This window comes from Trachypithecus francoisi, unplaced genomic scaffold, assembly GCF_009764315.1.
Source record: "Trachypithecus francoisi isolate TF-2019V2 unplaced genomic scaffold, Tfra_2.0 Contig01579, whole genome shotgun sequence".
NCBI lineage: Eukaryota > Metazoa > Chordata > Mammalia > Primates > Cercopithecidae > Trachypithecus > Trachypithecus francoisi.
In genome coordinates, this window is record NW_022681442.1 from 5093377 (window position 1) to 5116722 (window position 23346).

The 23346-nt window shown below is 40.6% G+C and overlaps 1 protein-coding gene across 2 annotated transcripts in view; it reads left to right on the forward strand.

Annotated features, from left to right (window-relative positions):
* The first annotated feature begins 383 nt into the window (after positions 1 to 383).
* ADAM12 (ADAM metallopeptidase domain 12) overlaps positions 384 to 23346 on the forward strand; it is a 380840-nt gene continuing 357877 nt past the window's right edge. Inside the window, exon 1 of one of the 2 annotated variants that reach the window (XM_033179262.1) lies at positions 384 to 972. In XM_033179262.1, the coding sequence (XP_033035153.1) occupies positions 885 to 972 (88 nt within the window). In that variant the 5' untranslated portion in view covers positions 384 to 884. The remainder of the gene's footprint in view (positions 973 to 23346) is intronic. The other variant, XM_033179270.1, reaches the window with a different exon arrangement.

Genomic DNA, 23346 nt, shown 5'->3' on the forward strand with positions numbered 1-23346 from the left:
ATCTATCAACATAAAACCTAACACTGCTGATTAAAAGTAACGCCCAAGTGTCCTGTGCCTGCGAATCCAAGCTTGTTTCTCGGGAGCGAGATGCCCCTTTGGGCGCTTAGGGCCGGGCGGGGTCGCGCGCCGGACGGTGGGCCGCGGTGGAGACTTGACCCGCACTCCGAGGGTTCCCGGAGAGCCGGGGAGCAAGCAGCCGAGTCATCGTTTCCAGCTTCAGCCTGGAAAGCTGGACCGTGCCGCCGCGTGTGCTCTTGGCAGCCGGGCGCCCGGGGCCCTGCGGCCACATCATCCTGGGGCGGGGACGTGTGCGCTCCGGGCGCCCGGCCGCCACCGAGCCACGTCTATGCCGCCGGCGCTCGCGGCCAGGGAGGCGCCCTGCCCCGAGCCGCCCACCCCCGGGGATGAGCGAGCCGCGGCTCGGGGCGGGACCCCGGCAGCGGGGACCCGAGCGGTCTCTAGGACCCGCGGGACGCCGCCGACGGGCGGGGGTGCGGGGGAGACAATAATTTGTTCGGCGGTAATGAGAACGGTGACTGCTGGCCGTGGATCCATTTCACAGGCCTGCCTTCTCTCACTAACGCTCTTCCTCGTCCCCGGGCCAACTCGGACAGTTTGCTCATTTATTGCAACGGTCAAGGCTGGCTTGTGCCAGAACGGCGCGCGCGCGCGCACGCACACACACGGGGGGAAACTTTTTTAAAAATGAAAGGCTAGACGAGCTCAGCGGCGGCGCGGGCGCTGCGCGAGGGCTCCGGAGCTGACTCGCCGCGGCAGGAAATCCCTCCGGTCGCGACGCCCGGCCCCGGCTCGGCGCCCGCGTGGGATGGTGCAGCGCTCGCCGCCGGGCCCGAGAGCTGCTGCACGGAAGGCCGGCGACGATGGCAGCGCGCCCGCCGCCCGTGCCCCCCGCCCGCGCCCTCCTGCTCGCCCTGGCCGGGGCTCTGCTCGCGCCCCACGAGGCCCGAGGTAAGTCGCCGAACCCGGGCGGCTCGCTGCCCGCCCCGCCGGGGGCACCTCACGCTGCGCCCGGGCGCGCCGAGGTCCAGGGCTGCCCCGAGGGGCGACGCGCCCAGAGCCCCGGGGCTCGCGCTTCCAGCGCGGCGAGATCGACCCCCTCCCAGGTGCCAGTTCCCTGGGGAAGGGGGACACTTGGCCCGCAGCCCCGCAGGAGCCAGTACCTGCCCGAGAGGGCACAGCCTCGGGACCGCTCCTCCGTCCTCATCCTCTTGGGTGACATTTGTAGATGTGTCTGTATCTTGACGTTTACACGTGTCGCTCGGGACGATGCGTGTCGGGTCCTCTTGCTGGCCCTATCCCGCAGTGAATACCCCCACCCCAGGCTCCGGGCCAGCCCTCCACCAGCTTTCCTTTCCAGCCCCCTCCTCCCCGGCTTACACAATTAGGGGGACGCGCAGCGGCCCCGCAGGTGAGGCAGCCCCCTCCTCCGCAGGTGTGCCTGCTGCGCTAAACACTGGGCTCTGTTTTCATCAACTGACTCTCTTACCTACTTCTTTAGTTTCCTCCCTGCCCCTTTTCCTGGCTTCCAGGTCACTCCCTAGCTGTCAGTCGTGGGCAAACTTTAGCCCAATTCTCCTTCCTCCCTCCGCTCAGTTTCTCCGCCGTAAATAATCACCCACATCAACTTGGTGTAAAAAGAGAACTTACTTAGTTTAACGTGCGCATCTTATGGTTGTTTTACAGACTTAGATTTTCCCGAGTTGTATCCCTTAAAATCGGGCACCTGTGGATCCCGTTTGCACAGTGAGGACTCACTCAGCAGGTGCCTTTTTAAAAATCCGGGAGCTTCCCCGGGTCTCCGCCGCCGCCGCCTTCTTTCTGCCGCCTGGGGCGCTGTCGGTCCACCGACGAACGACTTGCCTTGGCCGCAAGCTCTACATTTCTATGATTCTGTGTAACAGGCATTTATTTTTCAACAACTGGCCTCAATCACGAACCGTTACCACTTTATGATACGTTTTATTTTGCGATTGCCACTGCTGCCCTCCGCCCCCACCGCATCTACTGTAATGTGGTTAAAACCCAGTTCTTGTTAAAATCCACACTGCGAAGATCAGTTTGGAGATGAATGATTAAATACAAAGATTGCACAAAGCAATGAGAAAGCCAAGAAAGAATACTGCTGGGGGTTTAAATAACTCTATGACCTGTAGTGAATTGTGCTTTCGAAGACTTTTAAACAAATTAGTCCTTTTGAATGTTTATTGAGAAAGAACTTTTTAAAAACGGAAAGTGTCTCAAAGTGTGCCTGACATGGTCTTTTAACTTGGCACGTGCTTTGTACACAGAAGTCTACTGAGCAGGGACAAAATTTTTTTAGAAGAAAATGCTTATTAAATCCAGCTAATCATGGGAAGTTATTTCTTGGGTGTGTGTGCGGGGGGACTTTTACTATTTTATGACTTCAACTTTGGTGCAGAGAGTGTTCCCTTAAGATAGATATTACCCAAAATAGAAAACCAGGGGGGCCTAAGTGCTTTGAGTGGGTTACCTATTGTGATATATTCCAGGACTCACTGTTTACCCTTAGATTCTCAGTATCAAGTGTTCAATCAGTCAGTGCCCCAAATCATACCATTGAGGCTGTTTAAAACTCCAAACACATAATGAAACATTTCTTCGCATTGGCAAGAGAAAAGGAGGAATTACTACCTGTTGAGACTGAGCATATTCTGAGTTTCTCCCTAGCCTTGTCTGTACCCTGAGCCCTGGCACAGTTGCCTACTTGGTACTTTCTGGGGCAACTCAGCCTAACAAGTCCAAAACAGAACCCTGGATCCCAGACTCTAGTTGCAAATTATTTCTTCCCCAGTCTTCCTGAACCCAGTAACAACCTCCTCTGCCTTCTTCAGATGCCTTGTGCTGACATGTAGGAAGTCATCCCTGTGTCTCCCTTTTTACTCCGTAAGCCACCAACCTCCTAAGTATATTCCCATCTACCCGCTTCCTTACATCCTGAAGTGTGCCTTTCCCAGTCCAGGTCACCTTATAGGAAAACATCTCTTCTGCAGAAGCCTCTTATTCCTCTTATCCAACGGGTCTACTGGCTTTTCACCTTATCCCTGCATGGTATATTCTCCTCCACAATACAGCCAAAATTATTATTTTCAAACATGAGTTACAGCATTCAAGTTCCCTGTCTAAAACTCCCCAGTGGCTCTGTAGCACCCTTAGGAAAGCAAATCCAAACCTCAGCATGACCTAATTCCTGTTTTCCTTTCTGATCTCCTTTCTTACCATTCTCCCATTGCTCACTCTACTCCAGACACAATGCCTTCTCTTCTTTTCAACTACCCAATATAGTAGTGCCATTATTAAAAAGAATTCAATGTTTGCACTAAGAAGACTTTGCAAATACTTTTCACTGTTTTGCCATGCAGTGTTTTATGGCATTTCATCCCTCTTGTAACTTTTTGCTTTTCCTAGAGTTAATGATTGCCTTGTTTTGGTTTTTGTTTGCTTTATTTTCTGTGCACCAAGCTGTGATATTGTGATATAATAAGAAATGTATATTTGGTCTCTGCCCCTGGTTCCTGGCACAGAACTTCTAAAATCTTTGGAATCTCTGGGGTATTAAGAGTGTCTTTTGTATGCTAATCAGCTTATTAAGGCACGATTAGAGTTGGGACTTTCAGTGCCACCCCTTTTGCAACCTCCAGGGAGGGGAGAGGGATTGAAGGTTCACTTGATCGCCAATGGTGCAATTAGTCATACCCATGTAATTAGGCCTCCATAAACCCCTAAAAGGACAAGGTTTGTAGAATTTCCAGATTGCTGAGCAAATCAAAGTTCCTGGAGGGTGGTGCATCTAGAGAGGGCATAGAAGCTCTGCATCGCTTTCCACATTCTCTGCCCTTTGCATCTCTTCCAACTACTGTTCATCTGTGTCCTTAATTACATCCTTCATTAATATAATAAACTGGTGAATATAAGGAAGCATTTTCTGGGGTTCTGTGAACTCACCTAGCAAATTAACTGAACCTGAGAAGGGGGTTGTGGACCCCCAATTTATAGCTAGTTGGTCAGAAGTATAGGTGTGACAACCTACTACTTGTGATTGGCATCTGACATTGGGGGGATGTCTTGTGGGACTGAGCCCTTAACCTGTGTGATCTGATGCTTTCTCCAGGTAGATAGAGTCAGAATAGAGTTCAATTGTAGGACTCCCAGTTGATCTCTACTGAAGAACTGGTGGTTGGTGGGGAGAAATTCCCACACATTTGGGTGACCAGAGGTGAAACATTCGGTACTGAGTGTGACAGTAGGAGAATACTTGGTTTTTGTTTTTTCTCATCCCTTACACAACCTCTATTTTACCTCCACACTTTCTGGGAGAACTATCAATCAGCCTCCTTTCAATATGATCCAACACGTCAGGTAGTCTAGCCATGATTTTTTTTTTTCTTGATGTCATCTTTCCTGGAGCCCTTCATCCTCCTTTTCCAATGTGACTGGGTTACTTTGTAGGCGCACATTACAGCTGTCATCTCAGGACTGCCCTTATCACCAAGACACTAAGAATTCCTCTTGTATCCTTCCTGTGTTGAATCATCTATATTCTGAGCACTATAAATTTTTCTTAGTTCTTTCCTCACTTCTGTGGAGCACATTTTCCAGTAACTTCCTGAGGAAGGGTGTTGGGGAGATACAATTTTTTTTTTTGATAACTTGTGAATATGTCAGGGATGCTTTCAGCTGCAAATAACAGAAAAAAGTGACAGCAGCAATTTTTACAAGCTTGTGTTCTTTATAAGCAGTTGCAAAATAAGTAGTTTGGTGGCTAGTGTAACTAGTGTGGCAGGTCAGTGATGTGATCAGGTACCCAAGCACTTTTTTTTATTTCTATCTGCGATACTTAGATGTTGACTTTTGCCTTTATGCTTACTTCCTCATGGTCTTATGATAGCTGCTGTACCTCTTGGTATCATATCTGCATTCCAGGCAGTAATGCAGCAGAAAGGACAAAAGGCAGAACCAGTCAAATCTATTTTCATCAGGAAAATAGTATTTCCATAAGCCTTTGTAGTAGATTTTGTCTTAGATATCATCGGCTAGACTGTGACACAGGGCCACTGTTAGCTTGTACAGAATACTAGAAAAGTAAATACTTTTAACTATATACATTGTGGCTTCAAACAAAACAGTTCTGTGTGTAAAAAAGAAGGTTGGAATGTGTCTCTGGCATACCTTGTATAAAATATATAGATAAACACACATTCATTCATTCCACCCTTGATTGCTAGTTTGTTTAGGTATAAAATTCCAAGAAAGAAATCATATTTTCTCAGTATTTTATAAGGCATTTCTTCATTGTTTCTATGGCCATTACTGCTTGAGAAGATGATAGTATTCTGCTTGTCAAACCTTTGAATGTAGTCTTTTTTTCTTTTTGGAAGTGATTATCTTTTTTCTTTGTCACTAGTATTTTTGTGTTTTATGATCATGTGCTTTAGCAATGCTCTTATCAGTAATTGTTGGGAACTCAGTGGGCTCCTTCAGTTTGAATATTCATTTTGTCAAGTTTTAGTATACTTTCTTATATTCGTTCTTCAATTATTTCTTCCTCACTGTTTTTACCACAGGTTTTCTGAAACTGCTCTTAGCTGAATGTCCCAGCCTCCTGAAAACATCCTTTAATTTTCTTATCTATTTTTCATCCCTTTGCATTTTTGTTCTACTTTCTGGGACAGTTGTTTAATTTCATTTTCCAACCCTTCTATTTAAATTTTTTTGGCCGGGCATGGTAGCTCATGTCTGTAATCACTGCACTTTGAGAGGCTGAGGCAGGAGGATTGCTTGAGCCCAAGAGTTCAAGACCAGTCTGGGGGTAGCATAGTGAGACCTCCCACCCCTGCCCGCATCTCAACAATAAATTTTTAAAAACTTAACTGCGCATGGTGTCACACACCTTTAGTTCTAGCTACCCAGGATGCTGAGGTGGGAGGATCACTTGGGTCCAGGAGGTCAAGGCTGCAGTGAGCCGTGATCATGCTATATTACTGCAGCCTCGGTAACAGAATGAGACCCTGTATCAAAATAAATAAATAATTTTAAATTTTATCCTACCACATTTAATTTCCAAGAGATTTCTTGTGCTATGAATGTTCTTTTATTCTTATTATAGTGTCCTCTTCTTTTTTGTAATGGATATAAGATTGCTATTAACTCTAAATGTGTTAGTCATTACTTGTTAAACATTTTTTGTTCACCTAATTCTCATTGTTAGCTTTGAGATTCTCTTTCCCCCCTATTTGTTTAACATCTATCTGACTTTCTTCAAATGTCTGATTTTTGGCTCTCTGTTGGTATTTACTAAAGGGACATTAAAGAGGTGATTAGAAGTTCTCTGTACTTCCACAGATGGATTTACTGACTGGTGAACATTCATTTTGCTGAGAGACATCCACATATCACAGACTTTGTTTTTCTTAGGCTGGTCAATTTCCCCAAGGAAGAATCCTTCAGCTTCTTGCCAAGGCGATTTCAGTCTGGCAATTTAAGCCTGGCTCTAGGGCCTGTGAGCTTAGCAGGGAAAAAAAGATAGTGTTGCCATTAAGTATGCTTATATTGTTTAAACTTAATCCTTTTGTTTTCAGTTTAGCACTTTGCTACCCCTCCTTCATGATTCCTGGGAGTACTTATGTACAGAACTTCTCTACTTCAGTGTCTTCAGGAAATACACCTCCTGTGTTGGTCAGAGTAGGGCAGGCAACACCTAACTGTGTTGGCTTTGCAAGGGATCTAGGGCTCTAGCTTCTCCTTATACAGCCTTTCAGCCTCAGCCTGTATTGGCCTTGGCCCATACAGTGCCCCCTGTTCCCAAACCTTTCCAGGGTTCTGCTTATCCATCCCACCTTCTGATGGCTGCCCTCCTCTTCAGGTCATAAGTTCCCATTCTCTCTTCCCTGCTAAATAGGTAACAACTTGTCCATCACCTTTCCATCTTCCAAAGCTTTGCTGCTTTGTTTTTTAACTATTATTGTTGTTGTTTTTTAGACAGGATCTTGCGTTGTCACACAGGGTGATGTGCAGTGGTACAATCAGAGCTCACTGCAGCCTCAACCTTTTGGGTTCAAGTGATCCTCCTACCTCAGCCTCCCTAGTAGCTGGGACTCCAGGCACACACTACCATTCCCAACTAATTTGTTCTTAATTTTTAAATTTTTGGTCAAGCATGGTGGATCACACCTGTAATCCTAGCACTTTGGGAGGCCGAGGCAGATGGATCAATTGAGGTCAAGAGTTCGAGTCCAGCCTGGTTAATGTGTTGAAATCTTATCTGTACTAAAAAAAAATACAAAGATAAGCCAGGGGTGGTGGCAGGCACCTGTAATCCCAGCTACTCCAGAGGCTGAGGGAGGAGAATCACTTGAACCTGGGAGCCAGAGCCTACAGTGAGCCGAGATCATGCCACTGTACTCCAGCCTGGGTGACAGTGAGACTCTGTCTCAAAATTTTTTTTAAAAAATATATGTAATTTTTAAATTTTTATACAGATAGAATCTCACTCTATTGCCCCAGGCTGGTCTTGAACCCCTGGGCTCAAGCATCCTCCTGCCACAGCCTCCCCAAGTGTTGGAATTACAGGCATTGAACCATGGCACACAGCCTATTATTGCTATTATAATTATTCCCTTATTGTAGGGTTTCGGGCAGGTCCCACAGATAAATACCTGTGACTCTGCCATGTACATTTAGAATTTAGCCAAGGCTTTGATTACCATGCTCTACATATAGATGTATTTTCTTTCTCTCATTTGTCATTTGGCACTTTCTACTCCTTCCTTGTGGAAACAAAAATTAAACTCATTTTTAAATGTTTCAAAACTTTCTTTTCAAAATCTATAAAAACTCGAAGTCAACATATACCTAATTAGATAAATGTTGCAGCTGTGGAAACTGTAACAAAATTTTTCTTAAGAAATGCAGCTACATCATTTAAAGAAGCTAAGCACATTCCTTCCTGGTGTGGATGATGCTGTAATGAACTCATTAGAGTTGCAGAAAAAAAATTTTGTATCAGTGTGTGTTTCAGAGGCCTCCTTAAGCTAAACTGTTTCTGCAGCGTCCATGATTTACAAAGAGGTGTAGAATTTTCAGATGTTTCTTCTGTACCGAATGGCTAGCCCTGCAGCCCTTTGGCTGTGTGCCCACAGGGAGCTATAGGAAGCAGCTCTGGAGTATGTCCATGCTCTTTAATTGTCAGGTCTCTGGGATGGAGAAGTGAAATTGATATAATCTAGACAATGTTTATGAAGGTAGTTGCTGTGAATTTTTCATAATTGTTTCTTTATATGTTTGGATTTTATTAAACCTAAAAGTATCATACCATCACATTGTTACTTAAAAAGGAGTTTGTTGAGTGCGTCAGTGCCAGGAGCGGTGCTCAGGTCTTTGCATGCACTATCTCATACAATTCTGGTGAAAGAATCTTGTTGGTCCTGTTAATACTCTCATTCTACAGAAGAAGAAATGATAGCCTCAGATAGTGAGATCAGCGCTGTCAGGGGCAAGGCAGTCTAGTCTACCACATGCTGGAGACTGGATCTTAACCTAGCTGTGGCAAACATTTCATAACCTATCTTTGCCATAACTATAGCAGTGAGATTGTAATTAGCTTGAATCTCAGCAGAACGGCAATGCAGTTCAAATAAACATTATTTGCCAATTGAAATGTGCACATTAAATACTACGCTTTCTCACAGGCTGCCATTTCAATCTTCATACTTTCTCCAGCCCATTTTTCATTCTGTTTCTTTTGTGCTTTATTTAATGCCCAGTATACCTTGCCTCCAGTTGATAGATGGGGTGGAGAAGCCGAATAATTCAGCATCATATTGTTATTTTTTATCCTTTAAGCTTTTATGTCATTCCAAGGCTATGCTAAGAGCTCAGCTTCTTGGCAACTGTTTAAAAAACTGGACAGTTTCGTTGGATTACACTTTCTGTCTGTTTACCTACTCCAGGAAGCCTTGAACTGCTTCATCAGTTTAGATGATCCATTCTTAGAAATAGTGAAGCACCTTGACATGTCTTCCCCTACCAGGCATGGTGAGCACTGGTCTGCAGTTTGACCAAAAGATTCCTTGTATTATGTGTTGCCATGTTTGTAATTGAAGCCATGGTAGGATGGAAGCATTTCTTGTGAGAGATATGCTCACTTGAATCTGAATGTGATCTGAGAACCTAGTCTTGCTTTAAAAAAAAAAAGGAAACATTTGCAGTATGTGAAGGATTGCCTAGATATATGAGCAACTTTTAAAAATATACTTTAAGTTTTGGGGTACATGGGCAGAATGTTCAGTTTTGTTATATAGGTATACAGGTGGCATGCTGGTTTGCTGCACCCATCAACCTGTCATCTACATTAGGTATTTCTCCTAATATTATCCCTCCCCTAGCCCTCCATCCCCATGACAGGCCCCAGTGTGTGATGTTCCCCTCCCTGTGTCCATGTGATCTCATTGTTCACCTCCCACTTATGGGTGAGAACATGCAGTGTTTGGTTTTCTGTTCTTGTGATAGTTTGCTGAAAATGATGGTTTCCAGCTTCATCCATGTCCCTGCAAAGGACATGAACTCTTCCTTTTTTATGGCTGCATAGTATTCTGTGGTGTATAAGTGTCACATTTTCATTATCCTGTCTGTTATTGATGGACATTTGGGTTGTTTCCAAGTCTTTGCTATTGTGAATAATGCCGGAATAAACATACGTGTGCATGTGTCTTTATAGTAGAATGATTTATAATCCTTTGGGTATATATCCAGTAATGGGATGGCTGGGTCAAATGGTATTTCTAGGTCTAGATCCTTGAGAAATCGCCACACTGTCTTCCACGATGGTTGAACTAATTTACACTCCCCCCAACAGTGTAAAAGCGTTCCTATTTGGTTTTGTTTCCATCCTGGGTTTTTTTGTTGTTGTTGGTAGTGTTCTTCAGAGCCTGCATTAGGATTTAGGGTCTGCATTATACCTTAAAACGCAGCGTTGTCTGCCTATAGAAAGGTACATTCCTGAAATTAAGCATACTAAGTAAAACTTTTCAATTAAAATCATTATTTCAGCCAATTTCAGTATGATTTGAGAAGATCATATAAAAGATGATTGAAAAAGAAATCTGGCACCATCATTCATTTATTTCTAAAATATGACAATTTTAAAGTTGAAAAATGGACATAGAATAAGTTATACACCCATATATTTGCCAGCCAGATTCTACTATATATGCTTCAGAACTTTCAACATTTAAAGATGTAAAATGTTAAAGATATATTTATAGCCATCCCTTTTCTCCCCACTCATTCAGATTATTTTAGCTCAGTCTTCCTTTTGCAGAGGCTGTACTCCTGTGAAGTTGGTTGGTCTGTGTGTGTGTGTGTATACACACACATACCCCTAATCAATACCTGATACTCTTCATGTATTTAACTATTACGTAAATGGTACCCTACTATATATGACAACCTTCTGCAACTTAAAAAAACAATATATATTTTAGACTTATTCATATATGTGCTTGGTTCATTCCTTTTAATTGAATGGCTGAATCATAATTTGTATACTCCTCTGCTGATAATAAATCTGTTTTCCCCAACTTTTTGATATTGTGATGGTGCAAGGATCCTTGCTATCTTAGGTATGGGTATAAGCTCTAGGGAACCGATTACAAATGAATTACTGAGCTGTAGAGTACACGAATTTTTTACTGTAACATATTTTGTTAAGTTGCTTTCCAAATTGGTTGTACCAATTTATGTGCCCACTTACTGGAGAGCTCTGGTTACCTATGTGGTTGTCAATACTTGATATTTTCAGGCTTTTTAAATGTTGCCAAGCTGGATGTTAAATATTTCATTGTTTTAATTGGCATTTTTCTCATTACTAAAGACTCTAAGATTCTTATGTGTTTATATGTTCTTTGTATTTCTTCTTTGAATTATTTGTATTTATTTACTCGTGTTTCTTTTTAAGTTTAGTTTAAGCAATCCTCCTCTCTTTCCTGAGCTCCGAAATAAATTTTAATAATTTCTTCTAAATTTAAAATTTTTGCTGTTCCCTTTTAGAATAACTGGAATTTAATTTTTATTTATTGTATGAGATCTATGTCTATTTTCCCCCATCTGGAAAACCAATTGCTCTAGTAACATTTGTTGAATCCTTTTCCACTTCTGATAACCAGCAAGCACACACAGATATGCTTCTGGGTTCTTTGTCCTACTGTTCTGTTTACCTCAGTTCCAGCCTCATATTGTTCTCAGTATCCTTTACTTCTTGATAAGCCTTCAGTGTTTAGATTGGTTGGCGTGATGGTTAAGCTTGATTGGATTGAAGGATGCAAAGTATTGATCCTGGGTGTATCTGTGAGGGTGTTGTCAAAGGAGATTAACATTTGAGTCAGTGGACTGGGAAAGGCAGACCCACCCTTCATCTGGATAGGCTCCATCTAATCAGCTGCCAGCATGGCCAGAATATAAATCAGGCAGAAAACTGTGAAAAGACTAGACTGACTTAGCCTCCCAGTCTACATTTTTCTCCCGTGCTGGATGCTTCTTTCCCTTGAACATCGGACTCCAAGCTCTTCAGCTTTGGGACTCAGACTGGTTTCCTTGCTCCTCAGCTTGTAGACAGCCTTTTGTGGGACTTTGTGATCATGTCAGTTAGTACTCCTTAATAAACTTCCCTTTATATCATCTCTATGAGTTCTGTCCCTCTGGAAAACCCTGACTAATACAGTTGGTATGTAGTGGTGCAGAGGGCAGACACTGAAGCCAACTTGCTGGAGTTTGCAGATCAGCTCTGCCACCTAGCTCCTGACACGTGATCTTGAGAGAGTAACAAACCATCCTGTGTGCCCAGACTTTCCTAGGTTTAGCACTGAAGATGACACATCACAGGAAACCTCTCAGTGCCAGGCAAATTGGGATCATTGCTCACCCCAAACCTTGAACAAACTATGTAATCTTTTTCTTTCCCCATTTCCTCTTGATGAAATGGTGATAATAATTGTATCTACCTCCACAGGGCCGTAGTGCAGGTGGAATGAAATAATACATATACAGTGCTTTGAGAAGTGCTCAGACCATGCTAAGTATTCAATAAAGTTTAACATCTCCTTTCCTTCTCCCCTCCTCTCCTTTAAAGTTATATTGACTATTCCTGAAACTTTAGTGTTTCATATGAACTTTAGAATCTTCTTGCTAAGTTTCACAAAATACTGTATGGGGACTTGTAGGCTAATTTAGGGGAGAATTGACATCCTCATGACATCAAGGCTTCCCATCATGAATGTGGTGATTTCTCTCTTTATTTGTTCCCTTTAATGCTATTCAATACGTTTTCAATAATATTCTCTTCAAGGTTCTTGCGCATCTTTGTAAGATATATTTCTAGATATCATAAGTACCTAATAGATTTATTGTCACTTTAGATGGTATCACTATTTTAAAAAATATTTTAACTTTTTAATATGAAAAGTTTTAAACATACACAGAAGTAGACAGACTGCAATCAATACCCATGTTTCTATCACTCAGTTTCAACAAGTGCCAGTTCATGGCTATTCTTGTTTTAGCTGTGGAGTCATTTCCTTATTGAAAGTTCTAATTGATGTTTTCTTTTCAGTGTATATGAATGTTACTTATTTTTGTAGGTTGACTTTGAATTCAGAAATCTTGCTCAATTATTTTTAATCCTGATGATTCAAATCATAGCTGGGTGCTTGCTCAATTTTTACTCTAATAGTTTGTCTGTAGGTTGACTTCATAGAAATTCTAAGAGAATAATCACCGGAAAGGGTAAGTTTTTATTTTTTCCTTTACAGTCCTTATGCATTCTACTTCTTTTATTTTTTTTCTTTCATTGGGTAGCATCTCCATTACAACGATGAACAAAAGGATTAGCCAGACCCAGTGACTCATACCTGTAATCTCAGCACTTTGGGAGGCTGGGGGCGGGTGGAGAGGGGGGATTGCTTGAGTCCAGAAATTTGAGACCAGCCTGAGCAACATAAGGACACCCCATTTCTACAAAAAAAAAAAAAATCATATGTGTGGCACATGTAGTCCCAGCTACACAGGGAGGCTGAGGTGAGAGGATTGCTTGAGCCCAGGAGGTCGAGGCTGCAGTGAGCTTTGATCTTGCACTGCACTGCAGCCTGGGAGACACAGTGAGACCCTGTCTCAAAAAAGAAGGAAAGAAAAACAATGAAAAAGAAGTGATTGCTAGTCTCCTTTTTTTTTTAAAACTTTAATGAAAATAACTAACTTTTGCTATCTTTATACATCTTTCTTTTCTTTCTTCTATTGCTGCAGGATTATTTATTCCTACTTTTTTTTTCCAGTTCTATTAATTTGGAGGTTACATATTCTCTTTCCACAGTTTTAGTAGTACCATTAAATTTTTAACATTTGCACTTCAGCAATGGAATCTAAAGGTAGTCAATAACTTTGGCCTCCTACCAAACAATTACAGGCTAACCATGCTTTAGTGCCCTTCACTGCACCTCCTGTTTTTTCATTATTGTCTAGAATTTTAGTTCTGCCATTTTGAAACGCATCTCTCAACAAAAAATGTAGTGGGGAAATACTAGGCTTTGTTCTATGCTGAGCAGTCCAGGCTTATGCTGATTTATCCAATGCAACCAGTTTCTTTTCTTTTTCTTTTCTTTCTTTCTTTCTTTCTTTTTTTTCCCCCATGGCTTTTTGCAAACCACTTCCACTTCTGGATCCAGTTGCTTCTTATTGAAATAGTCTTCCATCGAAGGTCTCTGAGTAGCAAATTCCCTATATTTGTTTGCCTGGAAAATGTTTTTCTTTTTCATGAATGTTAGTTTAGCTATGTATGGATAACCAAACCGAGGTTGGCGATTGTTTTCTTTTATCAGATGTTACCTGTTGTATCCTGGCCTCTCCTGTTGTTATTAAGGAGTCTTTCATTTAAGGACTATGCCTTTGCACTAAACCTGCCTTTTTCTCTGGTTATTTTTAAGGTAGTTCTTTGGGGGTGGTGGAGTATGTGTGCATGTGTATGTATAGTTCTGTATTTTATTCATGTGTTTTTATATGGTTTTATATTAAATTTGTGTATTTCTGGCCTTGCTGTGCTTCTTAAATCCAATCAATTATTTTTTAAAAATTTAGTAAGCATCTCTTTAATTACTGCCTTGCCCTTTTTGCTTCATCACTTCCTTTGGAACTTCTGTTATTATGTAGTTGGGCCTTATAATTCAGTTATCCTGTTTTTAGCTTCTCTTCATCTCTTTATCACTCTTTGCTTTATATGCTGGGTGATGTCTACAAGTCTAAATTTCAGTTTACCGATTCTCTGTTGAGCTGTGTCTAAATGCTGTTTAAACTATCTATTGACTTAACATTTTTCAATATCTTTAATTGTTCACGCATGGAAGCTTTGTTTTGCTCTTTTTCAAACTTGCCAGATCTTTTTAAAAAGCAATATTTTAAAATTATCTTTTGTTATCTTTTCTTTGTATTCCTTCATGTCTTTAATAATTTGGGATTTATATATTGTTATCCATTTCAGGTTATTTCAAGTTCTTAGAATGCTGATTCTGTATTACCGTGGATTATCTCTTCCAATGCCTTACAATTTTAAACTGTGAGTTCATTTTCAGCTATTTTTTCCCTTCACTGCCACCCTCTTCATGTGAGCCCTATGTACCCTGGATTAGGAGAGTTCCTGTGGAGCAGAATCTGTTTACTCATGACAGATGCCACAGGGATTTCCCTTGTCTAAGTCCAGTTATTGTGGGAATTTTACACCACATGGCTATTCTAATTTTGGTCTCCATACCCATGTGGCAAAGGCTTGAAGTTTCTGTTTCTCTTGCAAAACTCCCTAACCCTCACCAGATCTCTGGTGAGACATGTCACTCTGAAGTTTCCCTGTGGCATTTGGTAGAGGTTTTCTAGCCCTGATGACTTGGGAAGGGTGGCCTGTCTGGTCTTGGTTTTACTCAAGGATCTTAGCTAGAATTCTCTGACTCGTGGTGTTCAAGATCATGCCTCCTGTTACTAAACTCACGGTTTCCAGGCTGAAGGCTTATATCTGCCAGGCCTCTGGGATTCCACGACTTTGGCAGTGGGTGGATGCTTTGGCTAGGAATTCCTTAATTCCCTGATAATTTCCTTTCTCTTCTTTCTAGTTCAGTTATACAGGTTGTCACATTTTATTTAACATTTTTCTGTGTTTGTAGTAGAAAGGTTTTCTAGCTGTGTCAGCTCAGTCCACTGTGTTTTCAGAACTGGACATCTCCAATATTGATTCTTTGGTTCTTTTAGTCAACACATTTGTTTGCTGCCTATTGTAATCCCAGATTTGTGCCAGAAACTGGGGATACAGTGTTGAGAAGAACAGACACCCTCATTTCATAGCCTCTAGAGTGAGTGAATCATAAAAATGTACAGAAAATGAGTTGAACCCGCTTGGCAGCTTGATTCTCAACTTCGAATACTCCAAACACTCAGTCAGAAAAGTCAGTCAGCTGCTTTCCTGCTGGCATGTTAGTCTTTGCCTTGGCAGCTGCAGGGGTGAGATGTGCTAATGATGGGGCCAAGCTGAGCTTTGGGGGTGAAGCCATCAGCTGTTCCCATCTCCCTCTGGCGGAGGCAAAATGAGAACAGCTGGGAAGCAAGGCCAACATACACTCCCAGAAGCTGCTCCTCTGCCAGCAGAGGTGTCAACAGAATTCCAGTCATGTGAGCCTTCCAGGAGTGTATAGTGAATTCATCCCATACTTAAACATTCTAGTACACAGAGAAGATGATACAATGGAGTAAGCCGACAATGGAAACACTCATTTGTATATTTTTGTAACCTTCAGAATGAATGCTATGATTCCATATAGATTGGTTTCTCCACTGATTTATCTAGAAGAAAATCAGATGCCTGGTTTGCCACTAAAATTTGGACATGTCAGACTTTGTCTATTCAATTCACTAAGCTTTACTTCCAGTTTCTTAGTAGGGAGAGTCTGCTCCTTGGAGCATAATTTATTCAGCTGCAATAGATGGTTCTCTTGAAACTTGTTTCTCACATATTTTAGTCTCTTTTCTCTGTTTCTCGTCTCTGCTCTCCTTTAAAAGGTGCTTTTCATCCTTCTTTCTCCCTCAGCACTGCTGAAGACTAAGCCATTGGTTACAGAGGCTCAGTGAGGAAGCAATTTCAAGAGAGGGAGGCAGAAAGGGCTGGGATAGGAGATGGTTTGAAAAGCTAAATCAAGACAACTGTTTTCAAGCACAAAAGCTCCTAGTAGAAGCATCTGCTTCTCTTATGAACTTCAGTGACATAAAATAATGAGATTTCTTCAGCTTGTCTCCCCTGATGTTACTTCCTTATGGATTTAGTGGGTCAAGAGTGCTGTGTGTTCTGGCATTGTAGTTATAAAATTGACAGGTGGCTTGGATCATGGCCAGAATTCTGGACTTGGAGTGAGAAGTGGCTCTGAGTTCCGGCCTGGCCTCTTTATAGCTGTGTGACCTTGAGGAACCCACTAAATCTTTCTGAACTTAGTTTCTTTGTCAACAATGAACAAGGATGCAGCCTACCTCCCTGGGTTGTGGTGAATACCAAATGAGGGAGATGTTGGGGAATGTGTTTTGTAATTTAAGGTCTTCTCTTTCGATGGTACAGGGGGACACACGGTACCACTGTCCATTTGTTCATTCAGTGGCTGAGGTTTGCCCTCATGCCTTGGACGGCACGAGTTCTCAGCATCCATGAGCCACTGTCCCCTCCTGCTCGTGGTAGATGGGTGTCCAAGTTAATCCCAAAGTTTGACAGAGGGGGTGGCAGAGATTTGGGAGAGGAGGGCAGTTTCTATTCCTTTTTCTCCTACCTTAAATCTCATGTTTCCATCTTTGTTATTTATCAGTCTACCATTAGGGGCATCTCTGTTAACCAGGACTATTTGAGATTGCATTAATAATGTGAACTCTTTCAAATATCATTTACTTATAGCACACAAAATGGTCGTTAGTTTCCTTCTTCTCTGCTGTATGGGACACACTGTGCGCTGGGCATAAGGGCTGCAGAGAATGAATGGTAGCAGATGCCCGGGCCAGGGGCATGAGTTTTCCTGGCCTTCAACTTCCACTGACTTCTTGAGAAAGAGGTGTGGGAGGGAGAATAAGCGTAGAATGGCAAGGCAAATAAAATTTAACATGCCTCTCAGGGTATTGGGTTGGCATGAATAAGAATTGCTGTAGAAATAGGAACCTCACATTTGTGGATGAAGCAGACACATAAATTCTTGACTTATGTGTTAATTACCAGTTAGAGCATGTGATTGCAGCAGTGAAGCCCGTTAAGCACTCTGCATCCTTGTGGCTCCAAACAATACAAATTTAGAACATCCAGAATCTGACAGAAATGTTCCACTCTAAGACCAAATATTGGTGGTGTTTTCCCAATTTACAGCAAAACATAAGTGAATGGAAATATCTTCCCCACACTACTAAGATTGTTCGTCTGAATCTTTCTGAAACTGTGGATTGCAGCTACCATATCTTTTGACTTGCACAGTAGCAAATGAATTTTCTAAAATGTTTACTCAGTCTGAGTTCAGCACATGATCAGACAACACCCGAGGGCTCCTGGTTGCAGGTTTATCTGTGTACCTGGAGAACAATCACATTCCTGAGTGGTAATTGCTCTCTCTTTATAGGATAGAATTGAGGAATTCCATAAAGGGATTTTGCCTGTGTGGTTTCTGTGCTAGCACTGGTCCAAGGGCTTCTCATACATTCTCACCATGTCCTGGGAGGCAGGCACTATGATCACTCTTTCTTCCAAATAGGAAAGCCAAGGCTAGGACATTCAGCTTGTGCAGTTATGCAGCTACAAGGTGGCACAGCTGAGATTATGCACGTGAATTACTGCACAAATAGGGAATGTACTAGACATGGGACTTACACGAATAACCAGTAATAGTGATGACACCGGCAGTTAACAAAGCATTCAGCAGACTCTGGACTAATCCCTTTACATGAATTATGTGGTTAAGATATCCTTATAGCCCTTAGAGGTATGAGCCATTATTATTTCCATTTTACAGATGAAGAAACTAAGGCATAGAGAACTCGTGATTTGCCTTAGCCCCTGCATCTTATAAGAGGCTGAGCCAGGATTGAACTAGGCAGTTGATTTCAGGGCCCAGGTACTAAACCACTGGGCTGCCAAGGGAGGACCTATGATGTCCAGGAACTCTTCCGTACTCCAAACCATTTGCAGCTATCTCAGCTTGTGTTTATCTTGGGACACTGGGATTTGAGGAGAGAACCTAGGAACACACTGAGATAGAACAATACTTGAGTTTTTAGCTGTGTGAATCCAAGGAACTTGTCCTGTGGGCTCTGACTTGCAAGCACTGGCAGGAAAAACAGGACTGGAGACCCATTTGCAGGGCCTGGTATCTCTGACCTTTCATTTTCACATCAAAGGAGCATGTGGACTTACCAGCTAAAATGTATTCTTTTTGAAGGAGAAACTTACTGTTTAACAATTAAGTACACTATCTTCTGTTTTCTCTCACACAAATAAAATGCAGGACTGAACCTAATAACTTCTACCTATGATGGCTGTAGAAAATACTTGTAAACAAGATAAACACACATGCATGAGTGCATTTGTTATTTATTTCTGTATGACAAATTGCCACAACTTAGTGGCTTACCATCACACCCGTGTACAATCTCACAGCTTTTGTGGGTTATGAATCTAGGCGCAACTTATCTGGGTCCTCTAATTCAGCTTCTCTCACTGGTTTCAGTTGAGGTGTTAGCCAGGACTGGGTCTCACTCGAAGGCTCAACTGGGAAGGATCTGCTTTCAAGCTCACAGAACCATGGCAGAATTCAGTCCCTTGAGTTGCTGAACTGAAGGTCTCAGTTCCTAGCTGGCTCCCATTTTCCTAATCAGTATTCTCTCCAGTATAGAAGCTTGCTTCATCAAGGCCTGCAGACTGAGAAGGCAATAGAATCTGCAAACAATACAAAATCACAAGTTGTATAATCTAATCATGGTCCGTGAATATTGCTATAGTCTATTGGTTAAAAGCAAGTCACTAGGTTAAGAAACCTAGTGACTTGCTTTATTCTAACCCTACCGGGGTTACACATGGAAGTGAATACCGGAAGGTGGGGGCACTGGGAACCATCTCAACAGTCTACCACAGTGAGTTAATTAGACAGTCAGCATTGTAAATATCAGGAATGGCTTTGACAGGTGGAAGCTTCTGTTTTCAGAGGTGTCCACTCACTATGTACAGGTCTTGGAACTGGCAGCAGCATCTGATTGGTAAGGTGGCTCTGTTTCTGCATTTTTGTTCCCTAGCTGTTTCATGTCCTTTTACTACAGCATCTTCATTGCCTTTGCCTGACAGTTCTTTTCCCACTCTCACTCCAACACTTGGCTGAACTCCTCCTTGGCTTAGACTTCACTTCCTCACAGGCAGCCGGTTCTTGGACCTTCCCACTCAACCCCAGTCAAGGAAAGGTCCCCCTGCTAAATATTCTCAAAATGCTGTGTCTCCATCAGAGCACTTATCACATTCTAATCAACGGTTTGTCTTCTTGGTTAGAATTTAAGCTCTGTGGTGACAGACCACATCCATCTTATTCTCTGTTGGGTCCCCCGTGCCTAGCACATCACAGCTGCTCAATAAATATTGGCATGATGAGTAAATAGTCCCACTGGATATGCTGCTTTTTCATTTCAACAAATGTGCTTCACTAAAGCTCTACTCTTAAATTGTTTGTGTTTGTACAAACTTTCGTGTAAATGAATTTGCATATTTGGAAAGTCTTTTTGAAAAAAAGACCATGTGTCCAAATATTTGATATGGAAAAGGTAGTTAGTAAATATTAGTGATACAAAAGGAACATCTTTTGGAAATACTGTGATGCTGTTATGGATGCTAATTTTTATATTGGGTAGAAAATGTGAGCTGATGGTTTAATAAAAATCACAAGAGGTCTCTATTAATTTTAGCTTGTTCATCTGATCTCCCTGAGAAATGTACAAATGTGAGGATGGGCATGAGGAACTCTATGCGTTTGCTTGGGTTTGGATATTCTATCTAGCATTTAGTGACCTGGTGATGATAAACTTAACTATATATTTACTTTTTTTCCTTTTTATTTTCTCTACCCTCATTTTAAACGTTTGAAGTGATTTTAACCTGAATGAGTCAAAATTCAATTGAGGAATGAAATGACTCCTTCTAAAACAGAGCTCACCTTCTGCAACTACAAAGGCAAACAAACCAACAAAAAACTTACATCAGGCTAATTTGCAAATCACAAGTTTTACTTTGTTTTATGCTGCTTTCTTACATTGAACTTGGTTATTTTATTTACATCCACAGTGGATCGTTTCAGTGGTTTGATGAAAATCATTTTTATATGCAAAAATTGGAAGACTTAACATGAAAAGTTACTATTGATAAACTCATAGTAATTTTAAAAGTACATTTCTTAAAGTTGTGCCCTATTTATTGTTACAATACATTTTTCTTTTGGTGGTTTGCCTTCAGTCCTTTGTAAAAAAAAAAAGAAGAAGAAGAAAAAAAAGCACAAAATCTAAGCTGGGATCATAAAACAGTGAATTAAGTTATCAAAGGAATAATGAAATTTATGTTTCTGAGGAATTTTAATATAAATAACAACTGGGCAGCCTTATTAGTTATAGTCCTGGGAATATGGACTACAAGACCTACTTAGGTTTCACAAATTAGCATGCCCATTCATTTGTTGTTTATCCTATATTATATATACACATACACACACATATATACACATATGCATACATATACATATATGCACACGTTTATATATACACACATACACATGCACACATATACATTTATGTACATATAGAGAGGGATCTGGGTTTATTACCTAATATTTTAAGGATTTTATGTCTGTTTATATAAGAGAGAGTGCTATTTCTCTTGTTATATTATTGTCTGGTTTTGGTGTCAGGGTTATACTGGCCTCATAAGTTAAGGTTTTCTAACTTTCTGTATTTTGTGAAAGAGTTCATGTAAGATTGTTATTATTTCTCTCTTAAATGTCTAATAGAATTATTCAGTGTAGCCATCTGGGCCTGGAGGTTCAAAAAATATGTGCCTGTCGTCTGAGTTAACAAACGTATTGGCATAAAATTTTTCATAATATTTTCTTATCACTTAATGCCTGTATTATCTGTAATGATGTACCCCTCTTTAATTCCTAAAATTGGTAAATTATGATTTTTTTCTCATTTTTTTCATCCTGCTAGGAATTTAACAATTTTATCAGTGTTTGCAAATAACCAACTTTGGTTTCAAAGATTTTCTCTTTTGCTATTTTTTTTTTGATTTTTGCTACTTATTATTGCTTTCCTTCTATTTTGTCTTTGATTTGCTCTTTAGCTGCTTTTAGTTGATCCTCACTTAGAATATTAACATAACATTCTCAATTTCTAGTACAGCCATTTGGAAATATAAATATCCCTGGTACAGTACTCCTTTAGCTGAGTATTACAAATTTGTCTAGGTTATTTTTTCATTATCATTAGTTTAAAATATTTTAAAAATTTCTTTTGTAATTTTTTTCTGTGACTTGTAGCTTATTTAGAAATGTTTTTAAATTTCTGAATATTTGAGATGTTAAGATTTTTGTTATTAATTTCTAATGTTATTTTCTTATAATCAGATTGTCTTCTTTATTACTTTTATCTTTACATTTGTTAGAGACTTGTTTTATACTCTAGCTCATAGTCTTTATTGATGGATATTCCATGAATGGTTGAAAGGAATGTAAATTCTGCTGTTATTGTATAGGGTAATGTCCTGTAAATAGCATAGTTGATAGTGTTTACTTACTAATATTTTTTGTTTATTATTTCTATCAATTATTGGGAGGAGAGTAAAACCTTTAACTGAAGTGCCAATTTATCTATTTGTGCTTTCAGTTCTATCAGTTTTCTTGATGTATTTTGAAACTCTTTTTAGGTTTATATGCATCTAGGATTGTTATGTCTTCTTGATGAATTGACCTGTTTATCGTGATGAAATTTCTTCTTTATTTCTGGTAGTAATTTTTGTCCCACACTTTGACTAACTTTGATTAACATTGATATGGCCTTTAACTAACATTGATATGGCCACCTCAGCTTTCCTATGCTTAGTGTTTGTGTATATATGCACAGAGCATCTCTTTTCATTAAAAAAAATTTCAGTATATCTATATTTATGCTCAAAGTGCATTCTTTTAAACAGTGTATATTAGCTTTGCATTTCAATCTTTTCTGAGAGTCACTACCTTTTAATTGAAATATTTAATCCCATTACATTTAATTATTCTTATGGAGAATGACATTCATTTTCTTGCTGTCTTTTACTATTTGCCCAGTATGTTTTTGTTTTTTTCCCTTCTTTTCCCATTTTCTTTTGTACTGAGTAGCTTTAACATTTCCCTTTTTTAGCTGTAGTTCTTCATTTTCTTATTATATTTTAGTGCTTGCCATAGGGATTAGAATATGTATCTTTAACTGAGAGAGCTATAGAAAGGATCGTGCATCCTGCTGTGACATCCAAAAAGGCTGCATAAAATTAATATGGAAGCAATATTTTCATACAGTAGTTCTATAGTTTTATTTTTTGTATTTAAATTATTCATTCATCTATATTTTTACACAAAAAGTGAGGATAGGAATCTTTAACCACTGCCTGTTTTACTTCCATTGATTTGAAATACTACCTTGTTTAGTAGAGTTTTATACATATTTGTGTCAATTTTTCTCACTTTCATTCACTTATATTGATCTGTCTACTCTTGGACTCTATGCTTAATTATTGCTATGTGATAACTCTAACACCTGGTAGATCTAATATTCTTTTCAGAATATCCTTTCAGAATTGTTGTACCTTCTTGATTACTTTCCATATAAATAAACTTTAGAATCTAAAAGAAATCACAATAAATGTGAGCAGGATTGCACTTAAAAAGCAAATGACATCAGAGAGGAATAAGCACCTTTAAAATTTGTGCTATGTGTTGTAATTGGTTTTCTAATGGCTATGCTCCTCGATATGGTTTGGCTGTGTCCCCACCCAAAATTCATCTTGAATTGTAGTTCCTGTAATCCCCATGTGTTGTGGGAGGGACCTGGTGGGAGGTAATTGAATCATGGGGGCAGTTACCCCGATGCTATTCTTGTGATAGTGAATGAGTTCTCATGAGATCCAATGGTTTTATAAGGTGGCTTTCCTCCCTTGGCTCAGCACTTCTCCTTCCTGCCTCCCTGTGAAGAAGGTGCCTTTCT